This window comes from Balaenoptera musculus, chromosome 8 (assembly GCF_009873245.2).
Source record: "Balaenoptera musculus isolate JJ_BM4_2016_0621 chromosome 8, mBalMus1.pri.v3, whole genome shotgun sequence".
Classification (NCBI taxonomy): Eukaryota; Metazoa; Chordata; class Mammalia; order Artiodactyla; family Balaenopteridae; genus Balaenoptera; species Balaenoptera musculus.
This window is the reverse complement of record NC_045792.1, coordinates 57,355,005-57,377,424: the sequence shown is the minus strand read 5'-3', so window position 1 is coordinate 57,377,424 and position 22,420 is coordinate 57,355,005. Positions and strand designations below refer to the sequence as shown.

The 22,420-nt window shown below is 37.2% G+C and overlaps 1 protein-coding gene across 2 annotated transcripts in view; it reads right to left on the bottom strand.

The window, feature by feature from the left end:
• Window positions 1–1,575: 1,575 nt before the first annotated feature.
• RAB6A (RAB6A, member RAS oncogene family) overlaps window positions 1,576–22,420 on the bottom strand; it is a 78,968-nt gene continuing 58,123 nt past the window's right edge. Inside the window, exons 7-8 of one of the 2 annotated variants that reach the window (XM_036860512.1) lie at window positions 4,661–4,727; window positions 1,576–3,651 (exon numbers count right to left, since the gene is read on the bottom strand). In XM_036860512.1, the coding sequence (XP_036716407.1) occupies window positions 3,587–3,651; window positions 4,661–4,727 (132 nt within the window). In that variant the 3' untranslated portion in view covers window positions 1,576–3,586. The remainder of the gene's footprint in view (window positions 3,652–4,660; window positions 4,728–22,420) is intronic. The other variant, XM_036860511.1, reaches the window with a different exon arrangement.

Sequence of the window (22,420 nt, the reverse complement as noted above, 5' to 3'; positions counted from 1 at the left end):
ATTGAACGCTCTCACTAATTCAATGAATAGAATTCAGCCTACTACTTACCTGTTTTTTATTTCAACTATTATATTTTTCACTTAATAGTTATATTTGATTATTTTATGATTCTTGTTCCATACTGGTAGTATCTTACCTCTTTAATATTTATCATGCCATCTTTAAATTACTGGTTGTCTTTTCAAGTAGTTCTGCTTCAAATGGTATTCACTTTTTCTTTTGAGGCAGTTTTCAGGTATCCAACTACTCTGACTTATGAGTCCAAATTCTCCTGGGGTATGGGTTATAACTCTGGGATGGTATACTGGGCAAGGGTCAAAGACCAGAATGTGAAGTTTTAAGATAGGGAAAGGACAAACCTTGGGACAGAGTTCTAGGTACCACAAGACCACATGTATTGTTCCCATTCAGTATCATCTCACCAAACCAAACTTTATTTCAGGGCCTTACCTTTAAACCCAGTTTAGGAAGAAGCAGCTCTTGCAGGAGGCAGTCTCCCTAGATCACAGTCCACTAACTGATGTTTTGAAAGGGTAAAGAGTGAGTGAAAAGTCTAAGGCAGGCAGGTTATTCCCCACCTAGTTTCATCAACTCCTCACTTCTCAGGGACTTTTTATATTTTTTCTGCCCTGCGCGGCTTGCAGAATCTCAGTTCCCCAACCAGGGATTGAACTTGGGGCAACGGCAGTGAAAGCACGGAATCCTAATCACTAAGCCACCAGGAAATTCCCTCTCAGGGATTTTATACTGCCCTGACGTTACCGCTGTGGATACCTGAGCCTGTAGTCTGGGCTGTGGCCTCCATTTCTATAGCACGGCGGACAGCTGTGGTTTACCCTAAGGCCTGTTTATACTTTTTATACTGTTTATACTATATGTATATATGTTTTATACTTTTTATACTGTTTATACTGTTATACTGTTTAAACTCCATCTTTGCAGTGAGAAAGTATGGCTGAGGTCTAACAAAACTTAATTTAAGAACAGGTAGGAGGCTGGATTTGGTGCGAGGGCAGTTTGCCACCCCTGTCCAAAGGCAAAGGTGGAGTTAGGAGTGAGGAAGCATAAGCAGAACTTAAACTGCTTTTCTTAACACATCCTATTATTGCCTCCACCAGTGGCCCTATCTTTCAAGTTACAGCCACTTTCCCTCACCCTCAACAGTTGAAAAGAGTCTTGTGACTCCCCAGGGGTTTCGCAGTTTTGTTGTTGTTTTGCTATTTTTCTGGATTCCACATTCCCTTTATAGTCCTAGGGAGGAAGTAGCACATAGTAATTCATCACTTTGGCAGGAATGGGAAACCAAGTCAATAAGTGTTTTCTTTTGTGTTTATTTATACATTTTTTGGGCAGCAAAACTGTGTTTATTAAAAAAAAAAAGTGCACTATGAACACACTTCACTGCTTCGGTTGAAGAACCCCCAGCTAAATAAAAAGACCAATATTAAAAGCAGCACTAACTGGTTACTGCCTTAAAGATACATTAAAAAGAATCAAATGCTACAGTGTAGGAACACAATCACCCCCATGTCAGAAATCACAACTTCTTCCAAATAAAGAATATGACCCATCGCCATATTGAATTGATATTTATTTCAGGACATGCCATGTCAAAATAAAACAAAAGAGTCAACCCTTGCCTTTAACAATAATATTGTATTATAAAAGCACTTTACAACTCCATCCCGTCTTTGAGTACAAGTTACTGGGGTATGTGGGCTAATGATTATTTGAAAGCATTTCTCTATTCAGACCCATAATCCAAGTGCTCTCTGAATATTATAAGGTGACAGTAAGTGGGAAGTGGAGGAGGAAGAGGAAAGAGAGGGGAAGGAATAAGGTTCTCCCAGTTAAGGGTTTTGTTGCAATGAGGGGATGAGGAACTATGAAGATATTTCAGTTGTCTTTTCATCCTTATACTGTGTTAAGTAATGCTTACAACATAAATTCAGCAGGCTTTTCCTGAGCTGTAACTCAGAAATTTTCTTCTTGCAAACAATGTATTTACAAATGTATTTATTAACTTACACAGCAATCTCACAATAACTAGTAAAGATTAAAATGGTGCACTCCTAGTATATTTGTTTGCAGTGTTTTAAGGGAAATACATATTGCCATTGTTATGAAGCTCTAAATGACTGAATAAAACATCTAAAAATTGAAAGTAGTTTTAAAAAAGGCAAAGAAATAAATATCACCAAAGAAAAAAGATTAATTGTAGCTTAAATATAAAATTAAATCACTAGTTAATTAAGCAAACTATACAGATCTAATAAAAAGCAAAACCAGATTGACAGAACCAACATAAAAAAATGCTGAAAACTAAGGCATAAATCTGCATATTAAGTTTTATTTTCATTCTCTCCTTTCCCTCTTCTATGTATGCTTTTTCAGATCTGCCTCTAGGGCTTATAAGAAAACTGTTTCCATTTTCAATTTGACCTCAATTGTCCTGGGCAAAGTATTTGCTATTCTGTTGAGGATTCTTTAGTTGGTAAGCTTTAGATATCATTGTTTCTACTGGTTACAGTAGTTTCGATCAAAGTGCCAAATTTAAATTCTTCCACTGGTTCTTCTTAAAGTAATTTGATTTCTACAGTGCCTTGCCTGCATAGCTTTTCAAAGAAAAGAAAGAAAGGAAGGAAGGAAGGAAGAAAGAAGGAAAGAAAGAAAGGAAGAAAGAAAAAGAAAACTCAAGAGAAATCTATTGCCTAAAAAAGTTTAGTTTTGTTTTTTAAACAAACAGAAGAACTCGATTTTGACAAATTTAAAATCTTGGGAGAAACAGCTCTTAGAAGAATTAAATATTTAAAACCTGTTCTGAAGCACTTTTACTTTTCTCTCCCGGAGTCTAACATGTGAAAGAATCATTTGTTTTGGTCAGAAATATATTTTATGTTCATTTACTTGTAAGTACTCAGTATGTTCATTAGGACTTATTCTGAAGACGCACCAGAACCTTTTCCTTATTCCAGCACTGCCTACCATGATAGTTGAGTTTTGACCTCAATTAAGGTCTAAGTAATTTATGTCAGTGCTTAAGAAAAATTTTGGATATCTTGAGAGCAAGTGGTATTGCTAAAACTGAAGGATAATTCCAATGGGCTTGGTCTGACTACTGCTTTACCCCCTCTTGTTTGTTTTGACGGAGGGAGGTTTGGAATAGGAAACGGGGTAAAGAAGAAGCAAGTAAAGCAGGGAGAGATCAAGTAGGTAGGTAAGTGCTGCTGTGAACAACTGCTCCTTAACCAAGCCACATACTGTTGAGATTTCCATCACTTTGAAGTACATTCTCATAACATTAAAAAGGAAAAAAAAATGTTAAGAAAATGTATCTAATTTTTAAAGTCACTGGAATATGCTTGAATTGTTTGGCTTTTGTAAAATATAAATAATGAAGACACTGACTTTTTTGTGCTTGTGAAGCTAATAGATCATCTCCAAGAGACAGGCAGCAATGCTGAATTGCAATATGTTATTACTGAAGGGAAAAGGGTCAAGCCAATATTCACACTGCAGTCAATGAAAGAGTAAGGGGGCCAAAGCAGTGAGCTTCTGGAGGAAAGTTGAAGGTGCCATAGGGGATTAGCAGGAACAGCCTCCTTCGCTGACTGGTTGCTCCTGAGGCTTTTCCAGTTTTATGTCAATCACTGAAACAAAAGCTAAGGAACTATAAATGGGAAAGTACAATTCCAATTCTGCTGAACATTGACAATTCTGCTAAGACCCCCTTCCATTCCTATTTGGCTTCAGAGACTACTCAGCCACTATTTTCTATATAGCTGGCTCACCATATAAGGTGCTCATATGGAATAAACTTGCTTATATCTCCTATATGCAGCAAGGTTCAGAATAAGGTTAATTCCTACTCATGGAAATCTATCCTAAGGAAATTATTCTACAGGAGTAAGAAATCACATAAAGATGATGTTCCTTAAAAAATTATCTATAATAAAAATCTGAAAATAGCCTATAAGAGAGTTCCACAACAGGGAGAGAATTTAATAAATAATGGGGCTTCAACTCTATAGAACACATTATGCTGCTAAAGTAAAGGCTTAGAAAACATAAAACATTCAGAAGTGGGAAGAGCTGAATACAAAGTGCTATGAATTCTATGGCTTAATAAAACTGTCTGCATATGGAAAAACACTAGAAGGTAAATATGAGACAAACAAGGAAAATATCAAAGTTCTTTTAAATAACTAATATTACATGTGCTTCATTCTGTCCCATTTCTGAAAGCAGAGGCCACGATAAAGCTCCAAACTTAGTTATCTCCTGCCTATGCCAAGTAGACAGTTCAACTGATAGAAAAAGCAGGGGAAGGAAATATGATATATATTGTGGGGAAAAAGCCCAGAGCCAAGGGATGTCAAAATTAAGAAGCAGGAGGGTGGGATGTTAAGAGTTTCCTGCTCATTAAAAATCAGGCAAGCAAACAAACACAAACCCTCTCACTGATTAATTGTAGTGAGCAGCAGGCTGCAAAGAATGCAACTGGATACCCAGATCTCATTTGTTATAGAAAAACTTTTTGCTCCTAAACCATCAATTCTTGGCTGTAAAAGGCAATGGCATAATATTCCTAAGCCAACCAAGTGGGGCTCTAAAGACTTGTAGTAACAATAAAATTTCCTGATGAAACAAAAAGGATACTGTCTTCTCTGCTTCTGTCCTGTGTGCTTTCCATTCCAGGCAGAGCTGCTGCAACACGTCGGAAGAGCTGTGGAAAAAGAGACGTGATAATTGGGAGGGAAAATTTAGCAAAAGGTATCAAGTAAAGGGATGACCACTGGATGGTTGAGTTAAAGGATATGGTTTCTGGGTTATTCCTTAGACCTTAGCAAAATGAAAGCACATTAAAATGTCTATTTATTCTAAAAATGAATATCATGTGAAAACCAGCATGTCAAATACAAAGAGGATCCTTGCTTTCCAACGGGTGAGATTAGACATGAACAAACAGCTAAGAACTAAGCAGCAAAAATATCATTTGAGTCATAAAAACAAACTACTACAGGAACTCAGAGTAAGGACAGAATGTTCATTTAAACTGTATAGTGGCATTCCTATTTTATAATGAGTTAGGTTCTAAAGTTAGTGTACATATGGAGAAAGTCAATCTAGTCAAAATTGCCCTTGATAACTCCTTAGGAAATCACTATGTTAGAAACCACCATACCACACTCAATCCTGGTGAGATGTTCACTTTGAGAGGCATGTGGGAACAGAAACTGACTGAAGGAACAACAGAGTCATACTCTACTTCATGTCCAAACCTAGCTACCCACTTACTGAGAAGAATGGCAGGTAAAACTGCAGATTATTTCAATCATTTCTTTTTGTTAGGCATGCAGTGTAAAATTCCTATAAATTAAAATGCACATATGATGTTAACTACCTTATACTAAGTGCCTGCTTACTTGAGGCACTGTCTACAGTTCTCTAGGGACACAGAAATGAACAAGATGTGCTTTTTAGATTCAAGGAGCTCACAGTTTGGCAAAGGAGATAAGACTCAAACCATTCCTTGTGTTACAATGCAATGAGTGCTATGAACTAAGGAAGTAGAAAATGATATGACAATACAGACGTAAGAAGGCCCTACTCAAGAGGCCGAGAAAAATCCTCAGGCAATGACATTTGAGTTGGGATTTAAAGGTAGTTTTAAAGATTTCACATGGTTCAAAAACATACCATACAAAGCACTCAGAGTTTAAGCACTCCGTAAATGTTGCTGAATTAAAATGAGAAGAAACAGAAAGAAGGCCAAAGATGAAAGAATGGAACTATAAGTAATCTGTCTAGGGAAAGAAGTATAGAAAAGGAGCAAATCTTTATCTGTAGGCAATAAGTATGATGTGGTAGGATTAAGGAAGACCTGAATAAAAGTATAATTGTCTTGGTTCTGTAACGTTTAGTAGCATTTAGAGATGTGCCAAAGTTAGGCATTAGCCTCAATATTCAACCAAAATCAGCTATTAGACTTAAAATTGCAGAATGCTTACTTGAACATCAGAAACCGTGCATGATCAAAGATCATGTGGTTGTGTAAATTACCATCAATCAAATCAATGTAACATTAATTGTATAAAGGTGGGTCCATTTGGATTAATATATGAATACTCAGTTTCAAATACAGATCAGCACTCTAGATCTAGATACAAGAATAAATGCTGCAATAATTAATGTCTGTGAAAGCTGTTAATTTTATGAACAAAAGTAACTTAAAATTTACAAAAGCAAAATGAACACAGAAATAGGTTAATATAGTGCATTAGATAACTTTAGGAAGAATATTATGCCCTTTCAAAACTCGCAAGTGTTTATAATTAATTAATGCATGCCAAGTTGGACAATAATTCTAATCCTTTTGAAGTTTTTATATAATAGTATTAGATAATGAATTAAAAGCAGAATGTTAACTTTGTCAGCTCAAAATTTTATGCATCAGGAAAAGTCTAACACCCATTAAAAATCACTTTTCATCCAGAGATAAAGAATATAGAGTATGAAGGAAAAACATATTTTATAGACAATAAGAAAGCCTGAAAAAAAATGTGTTTCCCCTCCAACATCAACTGAAAACAACCATCTATTTAGTACTGCAAACCAGCAATGAGTATAGTGACTACTGGAATAATCTAGCAGCTGACAATGTGGCACTAAACAAATCTTGTATCCCAGAAATCCGTTCTATAATGGTGATATTCAGTTTTGGCCGCAATGATTTTCAAGAATGGTTAGGTAGTCCAGACCAACTGGAGCACACAATATTTAAAAGGATTAGAATGAAGCTATATATATATATTGAAAGCCAGACTAAGAAAGACCTGCAAAGAATATGGACTTCATCTGGCAAAGGAAGGCACTAAAAAAAGCAGTGTGCATAAAGACTTCTTTCAATAATTCCAGTGTATTACTATGACTACAAAGACATACAAATCACATATTGAAAGCAAAAGATATTAAGGTGAGATGGCTAAAACCTAAAAGGTGAAGTGTTTACATTCTGGGTAGGCCACTTATGTGAGAGGTCATCTTTCTGTTTTTCAATTTTCTCATCTGTAAAATGGGCTTAAGATAATAGTACACTTAACTGACTATTGTGAAAATTAAGGGAAATCATTATGTAAACTGCTTAGGGCTGATCTTCTACATAGAAAGTCTTTCATATACAATAGCTCTCTTCCTATCAGAACTGAGTATCAGTCACAATAACCCATGGTCCTGTGGGCTAAGGGAACAGAATGTTTTGAAATTCTGCAAGAATTCTAGGACTACAGCAAAGCACCAATAGGCACAAAATCCTGCTTTAAGAAACTGTGTAAAACTGACAGGAAAAATGTGGGGGGGTTGGGAGAGATCCATCTGAAAATATTAAAGCAGAAATGAAATGTTCTTACTTAGGAAAATCCAGAAATCTTCCCCAAGATCTCATAGCTTGCTCGGACATGAAATATTTATTAAACTGCCTACCTGTTCAAGATACATAATCTTTTTGGCTTCTAAGCATATTTTATTATGGGCTAGCTTAGAAATTGAAATTTTTTTTTTCATGTTGGAGGCATAGGGAAGGTCTGTTTACCTTCTGTGAAAATGGAACAAGGTTTACAAGTTTTGAGGCTTTTTAAAAAATTAAAGTAAGTTCTAGTTAGTGAAAAGTACATAACTAATGAGGTCTTTCAGGGAGGGTATTGTTAGAGTTACACCCATCTACCTATTCTCATAATATAACATAGGAATATCCTCCCCTGCTCCCAGCTCAACCTGTCTAGCTGATAGATCCTTCAGGATCCATTCCCTGATAACTCAGAGAAAAACCTCCCTAACCCATTCCCAGATTTCTTCAATCCCATCATCTTCCAATCTAATTAAACACTTCTATATATTCCAAGAGCACCCTGCATTTCTTCTTCTTTTTAAAATATATTTATTAATTTGTTTGTTTATTTATTTATTTATGGCTGCATTGGGTCTTCGTTGCTGCGTGCAGGCTTTCTCTAGTTGCGGTGAGCAGGGGCTACTCTTCGTTGTGGTGCACGGGCTTCTCATCACGGTGGCTTCTCTTGTAGCGGAGCACGGGCTCCAGGTGCGGGGGCTTCAGCAGTTGTGGCACGTGGGCTCAGTAGTTGTGGCTCACAGGCTCTAGAGCAAAGGCTCAGTAGTTGTGGCACACGGGCTTTGTTGCTCTGTGGCATGTGGGATCTTCCCAGACCAGGGCTCGAACCAATGTCCCCTGCACTGGCAGGCGGATTCTTAACCACTGCACCACCAGGGAAGTCCCCTGCATTTCTTCTTTCAGAGCTTTTATTACACTGATTATAATGGTCTATTTACCTCCCAGTCTTTCCCTCTAGACTTTACCACTGGAGGACAAGGCTCATATTTCATCTTTGTTATCCTAGTACCTGACACGCAGTAGATATTCTTTAAAATGTTAGTTGTAAGAATGGCTAATGCGTGTGAAAACACATCAGAAAGCACACAGTGCAGTACAAATAGTTGATTAGTGCCTTTATCCACTGGCTTTTTTGAGTTCACTTCCATCTGAATTCTCAGATAATTCTTAATTTTTTTTTGGCCACGCTGCACAGTATATGGGATAGTTCTCCAACAAGGGATCAAACCTCGCCCCCTACATTGGAAGCATGGAGTCTTAACCACTGGACTGCTAGGGAAGTCCCTCAGATAATTCTTTAGGCATGACTATCCATAATACTATTTAGTAGATGATCACAGATTTGAGAAAGCCTGTTTTTTTAAATCAAGTAAAAGAAAAATTAGCAATACTTATGCCCATTGACTCCTCCTGACCCCAGAAAACAAAAGAAATCAATGTACTCAGTTTCTTGTAGAAAAAGGAATTATAAAAGGAATTTTAAATTTATATGCAGAGTGACAGTGAAGGAAAACGCTGATAAACTTCAACTAGATGGAAAAACAAATGCCACTGAATCTCTCCAATCAAATATGAAAAAGGATTTTTTTAAAAACAAAGATTCAATTAACACAAGCAAATATAATGGGGGGGAAATGACAATTAAGAGGGACCAGAACAGGGACTTCCCTGTTGGCGCAGTGGTTAAGAATCCACCTGCCAGTTCAGAGCACACGGGTTCGATACCTGGTCGGGGAAGATCCCACATGCCGAAGAGCAACTAAGCCCGTGCAACACAACTACTGAGCCTGCGCTCTAGAGCCCGTGAGCCAAAAAAAAACCTACTGAGCACGTGTGCCACAACTACTGAAGCCCATGCGCCTAGAGCCCGTGCTCTGCAACAAGAGAAGCCACTGCAATGAGAAGCCCGCGCACCACAAGAAGAGCAGCCTTGCTCACCACAACTAGAGAAAGCCTGCGTGCAGCAACAAAGACCCAATGCAGCCAAAAAATAAAATAAATACATACATTAATTTAAAAAAAAAAAAAGAGGGACCAGAACATTAACTGGTAGATCTGAGAAATACACTTTTTTTTGTTGGCCGCACTGCGCAGCTTGTGGGATCTTAGTTCCCCAACCAGGAATCTAACCCGTGCCTCCTGCAGTGGAAGTGCAGAGTCCTAACCACTGGGCCGCCAGGGAATTCCCCAGAGAACTATACACTCAAACAAAGCAACAAGCCTCCATTATCTACAAAATTAAATATATTAGACACAGAGGAGTAAATAGGTTAACATGACCCCATAGGTCCCCCCACTCTTTTATTTTTACCTTTGAGAATAATTAGAACTAAATACTTCAGGAAAGCTTTCTTGAAAGGTTATGTGTGAAGTCCTTCCTTCAAGACCACTAGTTCTCAACACCTATAGTGCATCGGAATTACCTAGGAAACTTAACAACAAGCAAAACACCAGATGCTTGGGTCCCACCCCCAAAGACAGATTCTACTAGTTTGGGTGGGGCTAGGCCCTTAGTACATTTCATTTAAAATTCTCCAGATGAGGGACTTCGCTGGTGGTCCAGTGGATAAGATTCCACACTTCCACTGCAGGGGGCACAGGTTTGATCCCTGGTTGGAGAACTAAGATCCCTCAAGACCTGTGGCGTGGCCAAAAACAACAACAAAAACCCCCAAAATCTCCAGATGATTCTAATGTGCTCTGAGGGTGCTGTAAGGCCAATGCTGTAACAATAATCTGTAAGGAGTGTGAAGTAATCAATCAAATCAAGTAGGCAAAAAAAAAAGGTAATAATGAGTGCTTAACTTTACATATTTTCTCATCATAATCCTTGCAATAACTTGTAAGGAAGGTATTAATATCCCCATTTTATAGAAATCTAAGGCTAAAGAGAGTATTTGCCATCCACCAAATGAATAGCAGAGTCGAGATTCTAAAGTTCATATTTTTCCTATTACCTTATGTTGCCTAGTATAAATGGAAGTTCTTTCTATATGGAAAGCACTGTGGAAAGGGCTGTGTGAAGAAACAGCTAACAATCTTGGGAAGAGGAATTTGCTTTGTGAAACACTAATATTATATACAAATCACAGACATAAAAATTTAATCAATGTATCTGAAAAATTTGGTGCTCCCTAAAAATATTTCAATTAAATTACTGGGTTGGCCAAAGGTTCGTTCGTTTTCTTCCGTAAGATGGCTCTGGTAGCGCTCAGTTGTCTTTAACTTCATTCGAAATAATTTTGTTAGATTGTATATGACAGCTGTCATATCAGCGTCTTATAAGTCAAAAAGACTTATCAAAATTGGTGAGTTTTTGTGTAGCCATTTTAACATTGAAGATGGAAGAAAAAGAGCAATATTTTTGGCATATTATGCTTTATTATTTCAAGAAAGGTAAAAACGCAACTGAAACGCAAAAAAAGGTTTGTGCAGTGTATGGAGAAGGTGCTGTGACTGATCAAACATGTCAAAAGTGGTTTGCGAAGTTTCGTGATGGAGATGTCTCCCTGGACGATGCTCCATGGTTGGGTAGACCAGTTGAAGTTGATAGCGATCAAACAGAGACATTAATTGAGAACAATCAATGTTACACCATGCAGGAGAGAGCCGACACACTGAAAATATCCAATTAAAGCACTGAAAATCATCTGCACCAGCTTGGTTATGTTCACCGCTTTGATGTTTGGGTTACACATAAGTTAAGCAAAAAAAACCTTCTTGACCGTATTTCTGCATGCAATTCTCTATTGAAATGTAATGAAAACATTCCGTTTTTAAAACAAATTGTGACGGGCGATGAAAAGTGGATACTGTACAATAATGTGGAAGGGAAGAGATCGTGGGGCAAGTGAAATAAACCACCACCAACCACACCAAAGGCTAGTCTTCATCCAAAGAAGGTGATGTTGTGTACATGGTGGGATTGGGAGTCCTCTATTATGAGCTCCTTCCGGAAAACCAAACGATTAATTCCAACGAGTATTGCTCCCAATGAGACCAACTGAAAGCAGCACTCGACGAAAAGTGTCCAGAATTAGTCAACAGAAAACGCATAATCTTCCATCAGGATAATGCAAGACCACATGTTTCTTTAATGACCAGGCAAAAACTCTTACAGCTTGGCTGGGAAGTTCTGATTCATCCGCCATATTTACCAGACATTGCACCTTCAGATTTCCATTTATTTTGGTCTTTCCAAAATCCTCTTAATGGAAAAAAAATCCCTGGAAGACTGTAAAAGGCACCGGGAACAGTTCTTTGCTCAAAAAGATAAAAAGTTTTGGGAAAACAGAATTATGAAGTTGCCTGAAAAATGGCAGAAGGTAGTGGAACAAAACGGTGAATACTTTGTTCAATAAAGTTCTTGGTGAAAATGAAAAATGTGTCTTTTATTTGTACTTAAAAACCAAAGGCACTTTTGGCCAACCCAAAAAAAGAATCAATGTCACTAACTTATACTAAACTTAGGACATCCCAAAATGGACCAAGAAAATGCTTTACAAAAGCCAAGTTCTATCCTTACATAAATATATGTAAGACAGGAAGGAAAAAACTCTAGGGGTTTAAGTTGTTTTAAATAATCATTAAAGGAAAATCCATATTTTAAATGCCAATGATATGCTAAAAGAGGCTTCTGCTATATTAGAAATGACAGAGGACTAACTATGGGGCCAGTACAGTTGGTAATGTTTTTTTAAAAATCCTCTCACTTGTATTAACTGAATATCCACTTCCTATAGGCATTCTGGGGCATCCTTCTCAGGATGCTTACCAGAATATTTTCTTTTCCTGGAAAAATGGTGTCAATTCCACTCTGACCTCCAGGTGTATGGTATTTTACTTGTAATTTCTAGGGAGAAATAGGCATGTTTAAGTTGCAGTGACAGCTACAGGAATTAGCTCTGGGGATGATGACAAGCTGAATATTGGCTCTCCATAGAAACTTTCAAGTTGAATATTTTGGGCTATGATTTTAGGTATTTAATTTAAAGGGGTAAAATGAAGATTTCAAAGTAAAATCATTGTTGCTACCAGTTCTTACCTTTATTATAAGATTAACTAAGTACTTTATAAGCAAGAGGATATTCCATTCTTCAAAGAGTAAGCTAAGTTAATCAGTTCCATCAACGTACAGAAAATTTTCCATTATGAAAGTAATTTTTGTACTGTAAGGGCAGGGAATGTTTTATACACCACTACAATTCTCATATGATGAGTGCTCAGTATTTGTTATCTTTGATTTTTTGCTAGATCTCTATTTTAATTTTGGTAGCCTAGCATTTCTTAAATGAAAGGTTATTTTATTACCGGTTTTTTCTTTTTTTTTTGGCAATCAGCTCTTAATGGATCTTTTTGCTTTCCACCCTTCCCCTTTTACAGTCTTATTTTTCACAGAGCAGCCAGTGATTTCTTTTAAATCCTAAATCAGAACATGTCAAATCTCTGATTAAAACCTTCCAACAGCTTCCTATCTTACTCAGAATAAAAGCCTAGAGCCTAAATCCTTGCTACAGCCTACATGGACTTAGACCTCTGTCCCCTAGAACTATCCCTCTGTAAGCTTATTTCCTAACACTTGCCCCCCTCCCTCATTACACTCTAACTGAACCAGCCTTACTATTCCTTAAACATGCCAAGTACCTTTGAACTTGTTGTTGCACTTGATGCTTGGAATGTTCTTCCCTAGATACATAAACAACTTACTTCCTCAATTCCTTTAGATCTCTGTTCAAATATCACCTTATCAGAAAGGCTTTTCCTGATTACCTTTTACAAAACATCAATATCTTAACCCTTTCACCAGTATTCTTTATCTCCCTGACCTGACTTTTGCTTTTCTCCACAGCACTTATAACCTCATGAAGTATTATATTTTCATTTATGGCCTAACTTTCCATACTAGAATGTAAACTTCATTAATGGTATGGACTTAGGATATTTTGCTCACTATTGTATATCCACTGCCTATAACGTAACAGAACTAGGCATGTAGGAGGCGATCAACAAATATCTGATGAGTGAATTGACTTAATAAGAGCATGGTCAGGGACCTCCCTGGTGGTCCAATGGAAAAAAATCTGCCTTACAATGCAGGGGAAGTGGGTTCGATCCCAGGTCAGGAAACTAAGATCCCATATAACGCGGGGCAACTAAAGCCCACGTGCCACAACTACTGAGCACGCGTGCCTCAGCTAGAGCCTGCGTGCCGCAAACTACAGAGCTCACGCACCTTGGAGCCTGCGCGCCACAACTGGAAAGAGAAAACCTGCATGCCACAACTAGACAGAAGCCTGCGTGCCACAGCGAAAGATCCCGCGTGCTGCAACTAAGACCCGATGCAGCCATAAATAAATAAATAAATAAATAAATAAATAATAAATCTTTAAAAAATAAAATAAAAAAAGAGCGTGGTCAATATAATAATTTCTCATTCAACCAGTTCATGTTCACCATGTATATGGCTTCCTGACATTTAGTGATATTAAAGTCCTACTGTGTTAGGGATATAAAGCACAAAAGGATAAATTAGGGGTATGGATAAACATTACATGTTGTATGTAAAGTGCCTGGTAGAAAGACAACAAAGAAATGTATTAAAGTTAATATTTATAACATAATATTTATACAATGCATAGCAGGTAGTCTTGTATTATATGTTAATTTCTCTTCTTCCTTGGAGTATCATCTTATCTATACAAATCAAATATACACCTCAAGGGTCTAGCTTTTTGTGGCTTTTTTAAAAATACATAATCTTTATTATTATTATTTTTAAATATTTATTTATTTGGTTGCATGGGGTCTTAGTTGTGGCAGGCGGGCTCCTTAGTGTGGCTGGTCAGCTCCTTATTTGTGGCTTGCAGGTTCCTTATTTGTGGCACGCGGGCTCCTTACTTGAGGCATGTGAACTCTTACTTGCGGCACGCATGTGGGATCTAGTTCCCTGACCAGGGATCGAACCCAGGCCTCCTGCATTGGGAGCACAGAGTCTTATCCACTGTGCCACCAGGGAAGTCCCTTTTGCGGCATTTTTAAACAAACCCTTCCTTGATCATCCTAACTGCATATGATCTTATTCATTTCTGCAACAAATATACCTCCTTGTGCCAGCATTCATTTTACATCTCAATAATTACCGTGGATCTTACTATCTTGTAGCATCTGCTATGCATTTATCATGTACTACCTACCTTTCACTGCATAGTTTTCATGAGAATGTAATTCTTCTCTTCAACTATAAGTTTTTTTTGAAGTCAAGAACCATATTTTATATAACTTTATGCTCTCCAAAGAACCTACAGTGGTCTTACATATTGTAGGCACTTGATACAGGTGGAATAAGGTGTGTGATAAAGTATAAGATTAAGACCTGCTATGAACCAAGAACTGTGGTTGACATGGGATTCAGTGGTGTAGGAAAGACACCATCCCTACCAATGCTTAAAATAAATGTTTTCTCAGCAGGTATAAAATAATTTTCATTCACGCGCGTGCACATACACACACGACTCCACTGTGAATGGTACACAAGTTTTCACTGACTTGTTAGTGCTGATGCCCATCAGCTACCATTAATTTCTCACAAAGTCCTCCCTTCTCTTTCAAACGAATCTTTTTCTTCTAATAAGCACGGATGATTCTACAAGTTAAAGATCAAGGAGTGTTTCAGTTCCTATTCTATTTTCCAGTACTGTAAAATTAGAGAATAAAATAAGAAGGGTGACACCCACACACTAAATACTTCACTAAAAGAATGTACTAATTCTCAGATGCAAAATGAGGTGGAACCTTAAATAATCACCTTATCATTACCACTTCCTTCAGCAATTTAAACACCAGACAACTTTCATAAATAAAGCAATATTATTGCTTTTTTAAAAACAAATTTAGAAAAATAAAGGGTAAATTTTTCTTAGGCTGTCTTTTTATGAAATATTGAAAAGATAAAAATCAATATTTAAATATCCTATATACTACAAGTGATCATGTTAGATTATTATTATATATTCTAGTTCTAACCCTGATAGTTTTTATTTAAAAACTACAAAATATTCTTTAAGACAGAAACAAGATTTTAGGGTTAAATGCTTAAACCAGACTAAAGAGCAAAAGGTTTTAAGCAAAGAACATCTTTAAATAAGAAGAAAAAGTAGCCATATTGGGTAGGAATAAATTTGTTTTACTTTAAGCCAAAGTTCTGAGGCATTAAGGCCCAATTACTTGAACCACGGTTAGACTTTCAATGATGCATTAGTGAAATCTCTCCTAGAATTGTTTAAAAAGGAAAAAGAGCAATAGAGAAAGCCCATTTTAAGCTTTTATTATATATATTATAATCTAGTACATGAGGGAGTGGGGAGCAGGAATCCAATTAGCAGAAAATTAAAAAGACATCTCTGTACATGTAAAGTACAACTAGATGGTACCTTCAGTACTGATATACATGTCTTATATACAGAAAGACTTCTGTGTACCTCTTGGTGAACAGGCATGATTTTGTCAAATAAAATAAGTACAATGCACAATCATCAAAAGTAACTGCATTTTGCAAACACATGGCTGAACAAACATACACAATGCTTACTTAACAGCTCGTAAGACTGTGACTCTCAGTGTTTTCCAAGAGTGTGACTGGACTGTAAAATTTACCTGGTAAATTTTTGAATACCAGCACCATTTCTGAATTATGACTGACCTACAACAAAAACTCAGAAGGAATCTGAGATTATTTCTTCATAATCACTTCTGTTGATGTGTTACTCACTGACCAAATAATTTAATTCAAAAACCTACTTATATTAACCTTAGATAAGCAATAACATACAGAATTCAGGAATTCTGTATGGAATTCTGGAACAAACTGGTCTTCTATATTAAATAAAACCAAGTACGTACATGCTAAATAGTCTCAGTTATTTCATTTATCAGATATTTTAATTTTTACCCCATAATTTCAATACAGACTCCAGTTTTGGTAACAGCAGAGTAGCTTATATAGGACTAACACTCTTGCAGATAGCATTTACTAACTGTGGACAACTATTTGAAGGCTCTCAAGAGTAACAAAAAGCAGATACAAACTAGGAGGAATTCATACTAGAAGGGAACCCACACTCACTGGGTGAGGGTCACCTTTATACAGGTTTTCCCAAGAGCCAGTCCTAGTTTGTACAATATGGGGTGGTTAGAACTCAAGCAGAAAACTAGAGTTTTACAGGTTTGAGGTGTCAACTGACTACCAGAGTGGCTGTATTAAGGAAGAAAATAACAAAAAGGAGGGAGCCAACAGTAGGAGCCCTAAAATCTACACATAAAATTCCTGCAAATCCTCAGTTAACTCTTTAATGGTACATATGTAGGAGAGATTCCAAGGAGCCCATCTGAAAGCAACAGCTAGAAGGCTGAAAGAAATGAGCAGAGATTTCAGCTACTGCCTGCTCCAGGGATACAGTTTAGAGTTTCAATCCCACCAAGATAGAAAAGCTTGATAAACATCTCAGGCTTTCTACAGATCCACCCAAACAATGCATAACATCAAGACTCCACAAGTTCATGGTGACCAGCCAGCAATATAACAACCTGCCATAATACAACCCAGAATTTAGCAGAGAGAAATAACAGAAACCAGAGTCTCTACGCATACACAATGCCAACCATACAGCCCAAAATTACTAGACACATACATTAAAAAAAAAAAACGCAGAAAAATCTAACCTAGAGGCAAGAGAAAAAGTAAATAGCCAATAGAAATAGACTCTGAATTGACCCAGATGTTGGAATTAGCAGACAAGAATTTCAAAGCAATTACTATAAATATGTTCAAGAACTCGAAGGTAACAATGACCATAATGATTGAACAGATGGGGAATTCTGACAGAGAAATGGAAGTTTTAAGAAATAAATGAAAAAAATCTAGGACTGAATTACAATATCTGAAATAATAAATTTACTGGATGGACTTAACAGTTTAAATATGGCAGAAAAAGGATCAGTGAACTTGAAGACACATCAGTAATAATACCTAATCTGAAAAAAAAAAAAAGAGAGGGAAAAAATATCAAAAACAATGAGCAAAAGCCTCAGTGACCAGGGGGCGTGGGTAACATCAAGCCATCTAACAGATGTGCCACTGGTATTCCAGGAGAGAAAAGAAGAAAATGGGGCAGAAAAAAATACTTTAAAACAACACAGGGACTTCCCTGGTGGCGCAGTAGTTAAGAATCTGCCTGTCAATGCAGGGGACATGGGTTTGAGCCCTGGTCCAGGAAGATCGCACATGCGGCAGAGCAACTAAGCCCGTGTGCCACAACTACTGAGCCTGTGCTTTAAAGCCCGTGACCCACAACTACTGAGCCTGCGTGCCACAGCTACTGAAGTCTGTGAGCCTAGAGCCTGTGCTCTGCAACAAGAGAAGCCACCGCGATGAGACGCCCGCGCACCACAACGAAGAGTAGCCCCTGCTTGTCGCAACTAGAGAAAGCCCATGCTCAGCAACGAAGACCCAATGCAGCCAAAAATAAATAAATAAATTTATTTTTTAAAAAACACAAAAAACCAAAAAACCACAACACATTACAAACAGAGAATGATATAAATTAGAGTTCCCTTCTCATTAGAATCAATGGAAGCCAGAAGACAATCGAAAGGCGTCTTTAAAGTATTGGAAGAAAAAAATCTATCAACCTCAAATTCAAAAACTAGCAAAACGTTCTTCAAAATTATTCTTCAAATGGCCTTTTGGAATATGTGAAAGCAGAGAGGATTTATCACCAGGATACCCCTATAAGAAACAGTAAAGAAAGTTATTTTGGCTAAAGAAAAATACCAGGTAAAACTCAGATCTATAATTAGGAATGAAGAGCACTGGAAATGGTAAATATATGGATAATAGAAAAGATTATCTTTTTTCTTCTCTTAATTACTGTTTAAAGGAAAAATTAAAATGTTTATTATGGAGGTTTATAATATATGTAAATATAAAAAGTGACAATAACACGAAGGACAGTGTGCATAATTTCACATGAAATGGTATAATATTAACTCTAGTTTAACCCCTAAGCATCCACTAAAAAGGTTATGAAAAAATTTAGCTAAAGATCAAAAGAGGAATTAAAACACAATATAAAAATATCTGATTAAAACAAAAATGAAAGCGGGACAAGCAGAAAACAAAGAACAAATGGTAGACATAAGTCCTACTACATTAAATCTAAATAAACCAAACACTCCAATTAAAAGGCAGAGATTTTCAGACTGGAGAAAAAAAAAGTAAGATCCAACCATATGCCATCTACAAGAGACCCACTTTACAAAGAAAAAGATATACCAAGTGAACAATAAGCAATTAGAGAGCTGGTGCGGCCATATTAAGATCAGACAAAGAAAAGGAATATTATTAGAGATAAAGAGCAGTATTTCTTAACATTTAAAAAGTCAACACATTATGAGGACAGTTAACAATGCTAATATGTATGCACCCAAAACCAGAACTTCAAAACACATGAAGTAAAAGCTGACAGAACTAGGGAATTCCCTGGTGTCCAGTGGTTAGGACTCCGTGCTCTCACTACCAAGGGCCTGGGTTCAATCCCTGGTCCGGGAAATAAAATCCCGCATGGCGAAGGAAAAAAAGAAAAAAGCTGACTGAACTATATACAAAACACATGATACAAATATTGTTGTTGTAGATTTTAATACCCCCTTCTCAGTAACTAATTGAACTACCCTCCAAAATTACTTAGGCTATCTAAGATCTGAACAAGGCTATCAACTGTGCTATCTAAGATTTGACCTCATTTATATTATTTATAGAACGCTGTATCTGACAACTGCAGAAAGACATTCTTTTCCAGTGCACATAGAACATTCACCAAGACAGGCCACATGTTAGGCCATAAAACAAGTATCAATAAATTACAAATGACTGAAATGTTACAGAGTATATTCTCTGATCACAACAGAATTAAATTAGAAGCTGTAACAATAAAATATCTAGAAATGTCCCAAATATTTGGAAATTAAACAACATATTTCTATATCTTCATTAGTGTGGTCATTATATTTATTTATACTTTTAACAAAATTCATCTAATTGTAAACTCAAGATGTATGCATTTCACTATACATAAATGTTTATCTCAATAAACTAATGGAAAAAAAAGTTCAATAAAAGTTTAGCTGAATTAAAAGAAACTCAATGTATCTATACCTAAGTTGCAGTCAAAATACTGAATGAAGGACAAATTCCCCATGTAACCTACATTCTCTAAGCTTGTTCACTCCAGCTTAGAAAATTCTTAAGACAGACTCAAGCTCATTAAATAAATACAGTATATTATTCTTTCATTCAATGAACGTTAGTATATTGAGTTCAGTCTAATGGGAGGCAGAATTGACAAAAAACTTCAATATTAAAAGTAAAAAAGGGTGCTACTACAACAGATAGGAAAAGCACTTAATCTAAATTTGATTATGTTTAAACTGAGATTTTAATTACAAATAGCAGACAGGGAAGAAACAGTGTTTTAGAAAGAAGGACAATCACATACAATGGAAATGTGAGAACACAGTAAACTTGGGGCACTTTAAGAAGTACTGTATGGGTATGTAGTGGCCAAAGAACAGGGTAGTGACGTATGGAGGGGCCAGATCAAAGATTCTGAACAGCAGGGTGTAGCATACTAAGGAGTTTGCTTAAAATTCAGGATAAAACTCAGATGTAACCTAAGCAGATCTGAGGTAGGAGACAGATGGGCTCCAGGCTAGGCATTTACAACTGGCCTCCTGTTTACATTTCTTAGGGCAAGAAAAAGATGGGCTTCAGGCTGGACACTTACAATTAGCCTCCTATGTGCATTTCCTGAGACAGGAGATAGGTGGGCCCCAGGTTAGATATTTACAACCAGCCTCCTGTTTGTACTTCAAAATAGAAATAACAACAGAAACAGGGTAAATAGCCAGGCTTTGTCTCCTGAGGATACTTTAAGATAACAGTCATGGCAGGAACAGAGAGGGGCTAAACCCTGTTTGAGTAAAATTTCAAGAGGTCATATATTTCCCATCCTTGGGGCAAGGGAGACATTGCACATGCGCAGAAAGGCTCCTTGTGGGTCAAAAAGGAGAGGTCACCACCGCAGAACAGGTGATGCCAAGCCCCTCCCATAGGCCTCTGGGCTGGAATCCATCTCGGAAAAAAGTTGCACACACATGTTGGGGAGGGTCCTAGGGCAGGTCAGGTGCAGAAAAAGAAACCAGATAATTGGCCAAAGGTAAACAAAGACCCAGAAGAACTGCCCTATATAAATGACTTAAGCCCCTCTTTACTGCACTCCTCCTCATTAGGGAGGACGCCCACACCCTTTCTCTCCGGGTGTGTGTGTCTGCCTTGTTTCTGTCTTAACTAAACTGTTTCTCTGTGTGCTCTCCCATTTGTTGTGCTCTGCCTTTAATAATAAACTTTGCATTTTTTTTAAGGCCTTATGTATTTATTGCAAAATAGTTCTCGAGAAAGGCTGCACCAACAACTTAACATGAAGAATTAACTAAGATGAGGAAATTTCCTCATCTTCTTGCCAATTATGGGTTCTTGCAATTTTTATAATTTTTGCCAATTTTCTGGCCCAAATGAATATATCATCAACATTTAACTTGCTTTTGATTACTACAAGGGTACATTTTTTTAAATAGATATTTATTGGCGTATAATTGCTTCACAATACTGTGTTAGTTTCTGTTGCACAACAACGCGAATCGGCCATATGCATACACATGTCCCCGTATGCCCTCCCTCTTGAGCCTCCCTATCCAACCCCTCTAGGTCATTGCAAAGCACCTTTGCACCTGTTTTTACAGTTTTTGCCTCCTTGAAACACTCTTGCTTTCAAATGGAGGCAAGAGCCAGGGGAACTCTGCTTCTAGCCTCTAGCCCCTGGTGGACTAGGATTCCTGGTTTTCACCCAGGTTACCCAGGTTCAATTCTTGGGCAGGGAACTCAGATCTCACTTCAAAACACCGCTCACTGCTGCCTCTCCAAGATCAGATCTGCATTTTAAAACAATCACTTTGGTAGCAGGATGGAGAGTAAACTAAAGTAGTGCAAGGTTGGAGGCCAATACCAGTTATTAAGCTATGGTAGCAGGCAAGGCAACAGACAAGGGCCTTAATACAGCAATGGGAAAAGTAGAATCAATAAGACTTGGTATCTAAATGACTAGTTCTAAGTTGTGAATACGAGCAAATCACAAGAGCTTCTAGGTTTCACTACATTTGTCCTCCTACTTTATGAAGACACATTTTTGACACTCAGATACATGACATTTAATTCCTTGTAATCTGAATTTGGCTTCTACAAAAGATTGAGCAGTTTGAGTGTAGTAAGCCTGTCTTCTGTATCTAGCAGGGGTATGGAATCAATATTTGTTCAAACAATTATCAAACTGAATAGATTTGACATACTTGCCAAACCATCTCTACGGCTTCCTGTGTCGTTTTACAAAGTACAGTTTGCATGAGAAATTCCCTGGGATTCTTATTAAAAATGTAGACTTTAGGACACTAGCCTAGACTTACTGATCAATATCCAGGAGTCATGCCTCAGGAACCAGTATATAAACTTTCAGATAACTATTATGCACATTAAAGTTGAGAACCATTAAACAATTCTCTAATCTTAGCAGATATTCCTAGGTACAATTTGCCATTCTAAAACCTCTATCCTTTCTTATCTTTGTTTGGATATAAGGTATTCTACTCTCTACCAAAGACAGCAAGGTGGAGGAAAAATACATTTAGCCTCAATGGTAAACTGTATGGGTTTCAAAAACATCTGTCTTGGAGAAAACTTGTCACAATTCTTTTCCCTACTGCCAAAGTTTCCAATGGCATGGTAAACATTAGATTTGCAAAATAAGCACTGAACTCCAACCACACAAGGTGCATTGTCCAGAGTCAAGAATTGGGCAATGGTTATTTGGCAGATTTGATTTAGATTTTACTTAGGAAAATTTGAATTT